Source organism: Tachysurus vachellii, chromosome 23 (genome assembly GCF_030014155.1).
Source record: "Tachysurus vachellii isolate PV-2020 chromosome 23, HZAU_Pvac_v1, whole genome shotgun sequence".
In the NCBI taxonomy this organism is placed as follows: domain Eukaryota; kingdom Metazoa; phylum Chordata; class Actinopteri; order Siluriformes; family Bagridae; genus Tachysurus; species Tachysurus vachellii.
In genome coordinates this window covers 9,636,798-9,649,370 of record NC_083482.1, presented here as the reverse complement: position 1 = coordinate 9,649,370, position 12,573 = coordinate 9,636,798, and the positions used below count along the sequence as shown (strand labels likewise).

The 12,573-nt window shown below is 36.5% G+C and overlaps 1 protein-coding gene across 1 annotated transcript in view; it reads right to left on the bottom strand.

The window, feature by feature from the left end:
• Positions 1 to 12,573, bottom strand: part of si:ch211-186j3.6 (neural-cadherin) — a 240,406-nt gene that overhangs the window by 128,845 nt on the left and 98,988 nt on the right. Inside the window, exons 5-7 of the mRNA XM_060858990.1 lie at positions 12,068 to 12,179; positions 6,598 to 6,847; positions 2,026 to 2,168 (exon numbers count right to left, since the gene is read on the bottom strand). Of these exons, the coding sequence (XP_060714973.1) occupies positions 2,026 to 2,168; positions 6,598 to 6,847; positions 12,068 to 12,179 (505 nt within the window). The remainder of the gene's footprint in view (positions 1 to 2,025; positions 2,169 to 6,597; positions 6,848 to 12,067; positions 12,180 to 12,573) is intronic.

Here is a 12,573-nt window from a genome sequence, read left to right as displayed (position 1 = left end):
TACTTAGGAAATGTTCAGACACTTTTAGATCATCTCAACTGGGTAATAATAATTACATTAGATTTCTTAATGTTGCCTGTTGAGCTGTTACCATTTGACTTGGAATATTTTTGCTTTTACCTTTCTATTTTATTTAAAACTTTGCTTAGAACCTAAGGCTCTGCTCGCAACCACCCAGACCTTTACTTTATAGCCACCACTTCCTAGACCCTTGCTCTGTTCCCAACCTCCAAGACACTTGCACTTTTGCAAGTAATTTTAAAACTCCAACTCTGCTGCGAACATCTGGAACTCTTGCTCTGATCCCTGACTTGGGGATCCTTGATCTGTTTCCAACATCAGTGATCCTTGCTCTGCTGCATCTACTCTGTTGCTAATCTCTAAGACCTGGCTGTTCTAATTCATCTGGCTCTATCCTAGCTACAAATTTCAAGACTCAGACAGAAACTTGTATGTGACCTTGCCTATGCAACCAAACTGGAACCTGCATAGGAAACCGCAGTGGAGTCTGGTTTTAGATGCATAAAACATCTTTCATTGTTCCTTTAGCATATGGTTTAGGTGATTTTTCCTGTATACCCTTGATTTTGCTACCTTTATAATATGGGATCAGCAACTCTACCTGTTTCCTGCACTGCCTGGAGTATTGTTGCAACACAGTATTATCTCTTTTTTTCAACAACTTTGTCCTGGTATTAGCTCAGAATTTGGGATATGCCTTTACTGTTCATAGTTCTCTCATTTACATTGTTCTTTGCTATCTCTTACTCTTTATTATTGGTCAAAACATTTATCTTTGACTCTGATTCATTGTCTCTCATCTCCTGATTAGGAGCCTTACCCAGTACCACATTTAGTCTGTATCTCTGCCTCTAATCCTAAGACTGACAAAGCTGCTGTCAATGAGCAGTCTTCAGTGTCTGGCATAAAACCTGATTCTGTGTCAACATCATTGTCATTCCCTGACCCTAGTTCTCCTGTCCATGTCTGTGATGTTTTCCCTATGTCAATTTCATGTCACTTCCCCTTGCATCAGTGTCAGGCCCTTTCTGATCTTGTGTTAGTAATAGCCTTGGTAGCCTCTGTTAGTCACAGTCTCTATTCATACCCCAATGTCAGTCCCAGCCTCTGTACCTTTTCTTGATTTCAATCCCAATCTCTGTAACATCCTTATTATTGGTCACAACATATGTACATTTTATAACCTCTGTACCTTCTTCTGTGTCTTTCAAACCAAGTCATAATGTTTTCATTATTATTAAAATTTCTCGGGTTTTGCTCCTTTCCCTATTTCTTGTCCCACGGTTTTACTTTGTAGCTCCAGTTTCAAAAGTGTTCTGCTATTGTGCCATGCTAGTATTTTGAAAGGATTACGTTATGATATCCATTACTATTTGAACACCAAACCATAAATTCTATAAATCTTGTATTTAATACAACCAAAATAATGCCAGTATATAATTCTGGTGTGAATATCCTGCAGGTGCTTTTCTGTGACTAAACACATTTTTTTGTGTTTCTCTACAGTAACTGAATCTCTTAGATATAACAATACACTCAAACAGTCTGAAAATACTTACTGCTAAAACTTTCCAAATGTACTTCTACAGGTTACATTTAATATACATTTAAATCCTTACATTTCTCAGGCATTTTCAACCCTGAAAAGATTGTGCCTAGAAGCGTTAACTTTATTAGCCTTAAATTAGATATGCCAATCCAGCCAGCTTGAACGACTTGATATAATGTGACGATTATAAATCACTGAATTTCTTTCATCTGGCTATAGTTAACAAGGTCAAAGTCCACAAAGTCAACAAAGTCAACTGCACAATTATGTATTAAAATCACCTTGAAAAACCCATTATTGAATAAAATACAGCAACTAAAGGCTGAATTAAAGTAAAAATTATTCTTCGGTCACTTAAGTGCATTGTAGGAAAGGCATGTACTGTATAGCATTAGTGTGATCTGTGTTGATTTAAGAAGAAAAGACATTAAAGTAGCAACAGAGAAATGCTTCACCTTTTTGACTGTCAATGACAAAGTTGGCTTCTTCATTGCCTGCTGAGATTTTGTACGTGATTCCATCACCATCGGGATCTTTAGCCAGTACTGTTGCAACCAAGGTATTTGGTCCAGCATCTTCAGACACGAAAGTACGATATCTAAAAAAGAACACATGTATATAAACCCCCACACACATACACACACAAAGACAGATGTTAACACTTCTTTCTTCCATTCTCCAATCTTGACAAATATTGATGTATAATTATCTCATTTATGCCTTAATGAGTACATTTCTCATATGTCACACTTCATTTTAAGTTCAAAAGGATGAGCTAAATTTGCTAGGAAGTGAATGTGAGAACATTGTCAGGTGTTCGGGCATCATTAAAAAAAACTTAACAAACTTAACAAACTTAACAACAGTGTATATATAATAGTCACATATTCAGGACACGCATGAAATACACAAGACACAAATTGAACATCCTTCTGTTTAGATAACAATGGGTTTCTGAAAAGATTATTTTGTTATTTCCCATGCACCTACTCCCTGATTTTGATCCACTGAAATTCATAGTCAAAAGTTTCTTCTCTATCAAATGGGCTGTGGTACAAATATATAACAAAAATACGTTTTCACTAGAAAAACTGGGAAAATCTAAAGCCGTGCAGCTGAGCGAAAGGAAGTGAGACATCCCACAGTGCTGCACAAATGTCTCAGTAAGTATGGCTTAGATGACTGAAGGAAATCTTATCCTCAAGAAGAGACTACCCAACACCAATACATTTCCAAACAAGATTTTCCCAACAGGCCCTTTCCTTGCTTCATTTTCTCAAAAATTCTCCATCATACAATAGTGAATGAAACAAACAGGATTTTCACATCTGCACAGTGCAACATCTTAAAGTGCCAACATGGTACTTTGAATATTTCCCCTGGTACATTTCTGAACAATGGTATTAAAATGTGCAAAAACAAATCGTATACATTCACAACTTGAATGCAAAGATCTCCCTCATCCAACTGCCCAATATTTGTTTTCATACAGCCTTAAAGATCACTTTTCTTCACCACTGACATATCAAGAAAGGAGAAGCATTTTGTAGTAGACACAGCTGAAAGCATTTTTTTCCTCATCTGAGGAGGGTGTAATAGTCCATCATAGCTGATAAAGGTCAAGTGCAGATGAAGATGTGATGGACTGTCAGTGGGTTCTGCACTTAGTAGGTCAGAATACAAAAAAGGACCACAGGCTCAAATTGGTCTACAGGTTTTTGGAAAGTAAAACTACTTAAGTAAAATATCTTTGCAAAGCAAGACACTTGCAGAATCCACATCCAGAAAGTGGACATTGATGCCTTTACAAAGTGCCTGATAATAACACTATTAAGCTGGTACTAAGAACATCACGACCTGAGTCACTCGTGTGGCTTGAGGTTCTGATATCATGGAATTAATCTGCCTTGCTTTATTTGGACTGAATATTCCTATACAATCTCTCAAACCAATACTGATTGAAGATACAGCATTTTCAAAACAAAATAAATAAATAAATAAAAATAATAAAGATATTAGACATACTCTCTTATACATGTGCTTGGCTACCAAGTCCTCAAGTCTATACATCCACAATTTTGCTAGCTTGAGCTAATTTTACATATTGAGTAAAGGTAAAGTAAATAAATCTAGGATTTTAGTTCCTTCTGTCATGTATGACTTTTTTAGCAGAATGTACATTCAACCTGGACATTTTAAAAAGCAGAACAACAAAATACAGATGATGATTAAAAGGATTTAGCAGAAAAGTGACACTTCCTGGAATTTTAGGTAAATTAATACATTTTATGTGTCACTAATGATCAAATTCTTGGCCACAAGTTCTTCATCAAGTACTCATAATAATGTTCAGTAAAGTAATCAGTTTGTATCACAAGAAGTCAATGATGAGTTGGCGTTAAGCCATGATAACCCTCATGTTTAGTTCTGTTAGTCTCTGTTATTCCTACAACCATACTGCAATTGTGTTTAGTCAGTTAGAAGAAACGCGATTCACTTGTAACACTGTCACCTTCTTTTAACAGTTTTGACGTAATCAACAGATGTCCCTAGCAATGGATGCATCATGATGTCATAATGATCCATGTTTGAACCCAACAAAAGAGTGGCTTTTCAGAGCAAAGCATATTTATAGCAAAACAGCAAAACTATTTATCTCAGTCTGGCAAAGCAAATAATAGAAATAAATCATATGTTCAATTGTTTGTAGACACTTGACCATCACGCCCAAATGTGGGCCTTCCCCAAACTTTTGCCAAAAAGTTGGCAGAACCCAATTGTATAGAACGTCTTTCACTCGAACTTCACTTCAATGGAACTGAGGCTCAGACTTGTTCAAACAAGACTATGTCCCTGTGCACACAGCAAGGTCAAAAGTTCACTAGATTTGGTGTGAAATAACTCAAAGGGCCGGCACAGAGCCCTAACCTTTACCCTACTTGAGGTGAACTAGTATACAGACTGCATACCAGGCATCCGGAATGAGATGTTTAAAAACCACACATGCAAACGTGATCGGGTTTCCAGAAAGTTTTAGTAGAAAACCAGCTAATAAAGAGGTGGAATATGAGAGATAAAAAATGCAAGCATAATGAGAATGATAGGTCAAGGGAATTATATCTATAAAACATATAGCTCCTGACTAACAGATGAGATAAAGAGTAAAGAGAAAGTGTCATTCACTGCAACATGGGTATGATAAATGTCTAACACAGGGAAGGTGGCAGGTGTTTATGTAGGTGATTTGTCTAAACTTTGTAGGGCCGCCACATCAGTGCACATCACGCAGGTAACATCAGCAACCTGAAATTTGTCTTTATGCTCAAAAGCCTAAGACCATTCACTTCTCTCACTCACATTTTATTTCATTTTTTATTTTTACAAGCTGTACATTCAGAGATATCAAATGCTTTCTCTGCATATCAGTGAAAAGTGACCGTAGTGTTTTCCTGTCCCACCTTACTAACAACAAATCATGAAAAGCATCTACATCCAAAACCTCTCTCACCTACGCCTGTTGCCATGACAATAAATTTAACACCAGGCAACTGCACAGAAATGTTATGCAATGGCAGAAGGGATTCCAGCCAAAAAGTGTGATGATCAAGGGATCAAAGCCTGGTCTGGTTTATCCACATGTGTTGATTTCATTTTCAATCATTATCTGAATTAGCTTTTTTCCCTCAGCCACTCCACAGAATGCAGCTATTCATCATAAAGAGCAAACTGTTGAATAGCAAAACAAATGACTGCAATGTCAACTAATAACCTAGACCCACACACACAATGACCAGCCACTAATGATACACTTACCTTAACGTTTTCCAAAAAAGTAAATAAATAAATCACAAGTGTACAGACTGATGAGTTAACACTCATTATTGTGCGTCCTCTCTCTCTTGCGTGTTAACCCACTGTAAAATCTCATCTTGTTCTTTTAGGAATAAATCTCAGCCTCTTTCTTTCATTTTGTGTTTCTTTCTTTTATCTGGCTCAGGCAAGCAACTCCAGTAATGATGTACTGTAGAGACGTGTCTGCCTGAGTGACAAGTCTCATTTTTGGTCCTAGTGGAGGAGCCCCAGCGTCTTGTAATGGCAAATTAGCCCAGTGAATTGGAACAAACAGCAGTGACAGACATTACAAACTACTCAATTACTGTCCGGACACAAGCAGGCTCAGCTATTTAATAGGCGAGATGGAGGATAATCAATGGACATTGGAATGCACTAGGATGGGTGTTTAGGGGCAGCAGGTCAGGTGGAAATCAAAGCCATGACAAAGTCAATATTCCTACCGTCACCTCATACAAGAATTTATTATTATGATTATTACAGGTAGGAAAGAGAAAAAGATTCTCCATCATGTCTTATATGTCTAAATAAACAAACGGTACATATAAAGTGTGACAGGAGACAGAAAGATGCCAGTCAGCAAACAAAGTAATAAGAATAATTAATATAGTATAGTCCATGAAAAAAATAGGCATTATGGATGTGGAAAAAAGAGATCCATCTCCCCTTGCGCTTTCTTCAGTTGAATGCATGGCTCACTGAACCTGCCTCAGTGCCTCATTGCTTCAGTGAGCATGCTGCCATAAAATCGGCCAATTAACAAAGCCAAGGGCCCAAGATCCCCAAGCAAAAAGGGGAAAAATTGCAAAAAAAACAATTATGCTCATCACAACTGGCACGTTGTTGCAACCCCATACATAGACAAGAGGAGACAAATAGTTATAGACTCAGCTATGGACATGATGACGAACTCCACACACACAGAATTGGGCAACTGAGCCTGGAAGGGATTTATGGAATTGGCAGGAATGGAATGTGCATTGTGAGTAATATACTATGCACAACCTTGAAGAAATTAAATCATCTTAGAAAATATCAAAAGTGTTTTTAACAAATGTCCAAATAAATCTAATGCTTAATTATAATTATTAAAATGTTTACTTCGATACAACATATTAGATGTTCTAATTAATGAAATAAAAGTTGAGACGTAAATATTAGAAATCTGCACTCACACAGGTTGGGAAAATTCAGGTGGCTCATCGTTGACGTTGGCCATACGTAAGCGCACCGTAGCCGTGCCTGTCCGTGGCACCTCGCCCTTATCCACGGCCATTACCACAAACTCATACAAATGGTTGGGCCGCTCGTAATCCAGAGCACCTGCCGGGAAGATGGTGCCATGGGGCGAGATGATGAAATCAGAGCTTAGTGTGTAGTAAGTGATGTCAGCATTCTGCTCCGAGTCACAGTCACTGGCTGACACTGCGGCAGAGACAGAAAGAGCAGAAGAAGAAAGAAAGAAAGAAAGAAAGAAAGAAAGAAAGAAAGAAAGAAAGAAAGAAAGAAAGAAAGAAAGAAAGAAAGAATAGTAGAAAGAAAGAAAGAAAGAAAGAAAGAAAGAAAGAAAGAAAGAAAGAAAGAAAGAAAGAATAGGAGAATGGAAGAAATAGACAAGAAGAGAGGGAGAGGGTGATGAGAATGAGCAAGAGAAAATTGTGCTCATGGACTAAGAGGACCGACATATATTTCAGCATCCTAGAGAAAATAGATAGGCTATATGCAGTTTCCACCTGATTAAATAAGATTTGTTTAAAACAAAGTGAATCTGACATGCAATCAAAAGGTCTCAGGCTGAGAGGTTCATTGCATTCGACAACTATAGCTGAACACAAATAGGCCATGGGCCTTTTTTGTATACTACTCAGAATATAAAGATGCACACACAGCAGTCACTTTGTGAGTCGACGCCCTGAGAAAGAAAAGAAAAAAAAAAAATGAAAAAAACTGAGGTAAACATTTCTTTGATTCTAGGGATAGTTTTCCTGATTCTGCACTAACAGAAGCAGCTTTTTTTTTGCTGAATTTCAGATGATAAATTATGGGCTTCTGAGATTTACAACTTCATGGCATAAAAGGTTAGATGTTAACAGCTGTCATTAAACACTGAGGATCAGCAGAAATCTACCATTCAAGCCAAATTCCTGCTATATGTGCATAAAATTTTGGTTTAAAGTGGCCAGCAGAATAGTGCAAGCTAACACTTTTATGTGTTTTTTTTGATAACATGGATTTAATATGATCAAAACAGAAGTTGGCTGACGTTCCTGAGGGACTTTTCAAAAGAATAAGTTATTACTATCAGCAATAAGTTATTATTTCATATATTAAAAACCAGTCTACCTGATACCTCAAGGAGACAATCATTCCACTCCTGTCGTCCTGAACACATCATGTTTTGAAAATACCTCACACCGTCTCTTTCAGTGATCAAATCAGCTAACTGACAAAGCCTCTCTGTGTGTGCTCTCTAATGTGGAGGATGATCAAGCTAGCTTGTAGTACATGCTTTAATCTTCAATTCTGATGTCCATAAGGGATTCTGTGCCTCGGGGTTGAATAAGATTACACTGTGCTTAGGATTTAAAATCCGCAATTTCCTCGCACCAATCAATTTCCCTAACATGAACATCAAATTTCAAAATTCTTCAATCCTTCATTTCATACAGATTATATTGTCACTGTGAATTGTGAATTTAGAGGTCTGTTGCTACATGGCAGTACTGATTTCTATAGTTATGCAGATTCTTGGCATGTGGCTAAGATATGTAGGAGGCAACTACTTGGCATTCGCATCTGAAAATCATTTACCTGGATAAACATTAATCCACATTACAGTTAACCAATTAATCACTGGAAGACCTACAGCATCTGTAATCAGTTATGAACCATCATCATACTGTATACAGTACCTGTATCTTTCTGAAGATTTACATCAGTGTCAAGATGCTATAGGTTCTACTAGAAAAATGCTTCTCTGGAATAAAATATGGATGTATCTCTTTAGTTATGATTACTGGAGTTGTTTAGCAGGGTGGCTTAACTAATATGTTATAACCACCAAGAGCATAGTTTGGTTTCCTTCACAACACCTTTTTATATCGCATATGCAATAATTAGGATTCTTTCGAATTGTTAAATTGAAAACTACTGAATTTTTATTCTTATTGGATTCTGATTGGTCAGATAATGTAGATTAATTGTTTGCATGGCTCTTAAATAGAAGCTATTAAGTATAAATTAAACAGAACCGGAAGAGAGTTGGAATGATGGTTAAAATTAGAAATGAAAGTTCACCTCTTGCCTTAAAATTGTGAGTTAACGCAAGCTTAAACTTTTTTTGAACTGAGATTTGAGTTCAATATGTAGAACTTGTGATGGCAATTGGAGTTAAAGTGAAGAAATAAGTTCAACCTAGCTAACGTGTTTTACATTGTTTAGGCAGATACAAAATGTAGTTCTGTAATACAAAATGAGCACTGGCACTGGATGTGGTATAACGATTTTGTGATTAAACACTTTGCGAGATAAAGTTATTGGAAAATAATAAACTTCAGGGCACCCGTCATGTTTCATTCCTTTTATTCCATACAGAAGATTTGTGTAAAGACAGCATTTAACAATTATTAAAAAGCCACTGTACTAGAGTGTTTGTGTTCAAGAAAGAGAAAAGAAAAATGAGATATTCTTTGAATCATTACTTTTGTAATGATTATGAATCATATTGTCATTATGTATTTCTCTGTGTTCAAGGTGCAGATACAAAAGAGTTCTACAAACTTGTTTCTCAGCAAGAAAGCTAGAGGAGATTAATGTTCATCACCAACTGTTTCACTACTGCATACACTGTAATTGTAGTAATGACTCCACATTGCTGTTGACTCAGTGTGTCTCCAATTAATTACTGGCAGATGTACAGCAACTGCACTTTATTATAAAACACATGTTATAAACTTTATAAATGATGTATCCGACAATATATCCAAGCTAAGAGTTCTACTGCACTTCTATTTCACTTGCTTGTGATATTAGTTCCAGGAATCTTAGCAAAACTATAGTTTTTCAAAACATAGTTAAGTCAATGTCATGTGCATTGCAGTATGAGCCACAAGACATTTTGATTATTTCCCCATGTAGGTATAATCCTTGAGTACCAGAAGCTCCTCTGACTATATAATGTTTTCCAAATTCTCAAACAATAATGTATGCTTGTCATCTCGCTGGGTTCAATCTGGCCCTCTCGGTCCCAGCACACTAATCCTACAGACAGTTTTCTAATCTTCATGCCTGCTTCTTAATAAAGCCCTACAAGATGCAGCCCTGGGAATAATAACTGCCATTTCTGCAAAGAAATGTACAGAATGAAGAGTTCCCAGAGGAGGATAATCAGATATTACTTGCATGTTAGAAAATAAAATAGGAACAATTTTGCTTTAAAATATGAGATTTGCAAGTTTGCATATTTGATTTTTCTTTTTAAAAGCTACATGGGATTCATATTTTATAATCTTATTCAGAGTAGATCATCTCTGCAGATGCTTTTATATGTAATTTCCTGCTCATTCATTAAAGATATTGGCCAAGTAATCTGTCTGAAAATGAACTGCACCTTCAGCTGCTGTTCTAAGATTGTTTAATCGAATCGTAAGGAACATTTTAAGCCTGGTAGATAATCTGCAGGAATCCTGCTCACCCCGAACACAGATGCCAGTTCAGCCATACCTGCTGAGCATAGCCAGGACACCTGCTGTACATTTCTCTGCTTCACCCTCTTTAATCTGCCAGCAGTCTCTAAATTAATCTACCAAAATGTCTGCCAAAAGGATTGTTCTTCACAAGTCTCAATAAATAATTAAATAAATATTTAGAATGCTAGCCTGATGTTTGTTTGCAGAAAGCACTTTGCACGTTGTTTGGTCTGAATCAGCGACTTGTTTAGTCTCTTCAGCTTTTGTTTTACTTCGTAGTCTCGCACACTCCCCACCCACCAGCTCGCTTTCCCTCACGTACAAACAGTGATGCGCCAGCAGCTGTTCTTTCTGCTTCTTTCATGCAGGTATCTGTTTACATCAGGCTATCAAGCTATACTATGATTCGTATTGCCTCAGGCATATGTGTGTGGTGTAAGTGTACTTGCAAGACTGCGAGACTGAATGAATGGCAAAATTTGGCATGCGATTTAGAGAAAAGAAAGTGAAATGTTAATAGTGGAAAATCAAAAGTGATTAAATAAAAAGGTAAGTCTACCCCTGCACGTGACCAACACTGTGAGGTTGTGTGTGTGTGTGAGTGTGTGTGTGTGTGTGTGTGTGTGTGTGTCTTTATCTCAGTATAGACAGGCAGATTTTAACCTGTAAGAACATTTGGCTGTAGTTAAAAAATTATGGAAAACAATTCATTACTGAGGAAGAAAAGGTCACGGATAGTGAGCTACTGAATAAAAACACTTTACAAAACAACTCTTTTGTCTTTTTTTTCTGTGAGTGTGTGTACGATTTTCCAGAATCTGCCATTGTGTATATTGGGCTACTGGACTGTAATTATATGTTGTGGGAAAATTAAAATAATCAGTTTTCATTTCAGCCATCAATAACACCACATCCAGATATTTTAGGAGAGCTGAAAAATGTTTTAATAAATGGTTATCATATAAAAGAAATGTTATTTGACATGTTACGTTTAAACAACTAGATTGTTAAGTATTAACCATACCAAATTTAAAAATATACAGTATGGTAAGTAGGAATCAAACCTGGTTCAATCTGGGAAATAAGTATCAAACAATTTGAAAAAAGTAATATTTACTATTATAATAGAGTATCCTAGTACCTGGTGTTCCCAAAATTGACTCTGAATCAATCCTAACCAGAATATAGCAGTTACCAGAGATGAAGGAATTATTTTTTAATGCAGAACCTTTTCAGACATAAAACACTATTACAATAACAAGTTCTTTCACCAGGTTTCTCAATGTGTACAATAATATTTTGTCTATTTCTTACAATCATAGATACTTTTTATTTCTAAATTTTCCACCTACAGGAAAGATCCAAGCTGTCATTTTTTTCTAGTACTGATTTGGGGTTATTGTGTTTGGATTAAACCTTATAATTTATTTGACAAGTATAACATGTGTTTCAGTATAATAACAGAAATAGTAATGAATATAACTTGATTGTGATGGGTTTCCAGTGCAGTAATTACATGAGAATGAGGACACCAATTCACTGGTACAGTAAGTCACAAATGTACAGTGAACAATATTTAGCTGTAATCATGAACTCACAATGGGTTAATGCCCAAACTATTTAGCCTAATGCACAATAACAATAATCTAAATTGCTGTTTGTATATAAAGTATGAAGAAGATAGCTGTTTTATTCACACTGTACTTCTGAATATAGCATTGGCATACAAGCATCTACAGATATACAGTATGTAACAGTAAATGTGAAGGAAATTTCAGCATATGTGAAAATCATCAATAAGTAAACTACAATAAAAACATTCTATTTGTAGGTGTCACAACAGCTTGACGTGAGTCAAACCTTACCAAATCCTCAATACAACATCCCCACTGAAATAGGCTTCATGTAAGTGTTCTGCTAGGTAAACTCCATTAATTATTTTAGAATAAAGCATTACCTTGAAGCAGAGAAGTTGCTGTTGTTACGGTTTCTGGGACACCTTCTTTGCTATAAATGGATTGCAGGAACTCTGGAACACAGTCGTTCTCGTCCGTGATGATGACACGTACCTGGTGCACATGGGAAAGTAGGAAAGAAATCAAGATGGTGATGATGCAGAGTGAAAGCAGACAGGATAAAAAACAAAGATAAAAGGGAAGACCAAATATCTTCAATCAGTGATATGTGATTTGAGACTCACAATGGAGTGCATACAATCCATGGCATCATGAATCATGGAGGTGAAAAAGATAAGCGATTAGAAGAAAAAGGGTGCAATGGGACGATATTTCAAAGTTCTAGTAAACTACACTAAATGTGTTGGGGATAGAAAGTGAGGGAGCATACAGGAAGGATTTGGCTTTAATTGTCCTGATTTTGTTAACACACACAGGAAGCTATTTTGGCAAGATTGCCCTTTCAGAAGTAAACCTGGCAAATTGAGCTACCTTCATGAATTGGTAC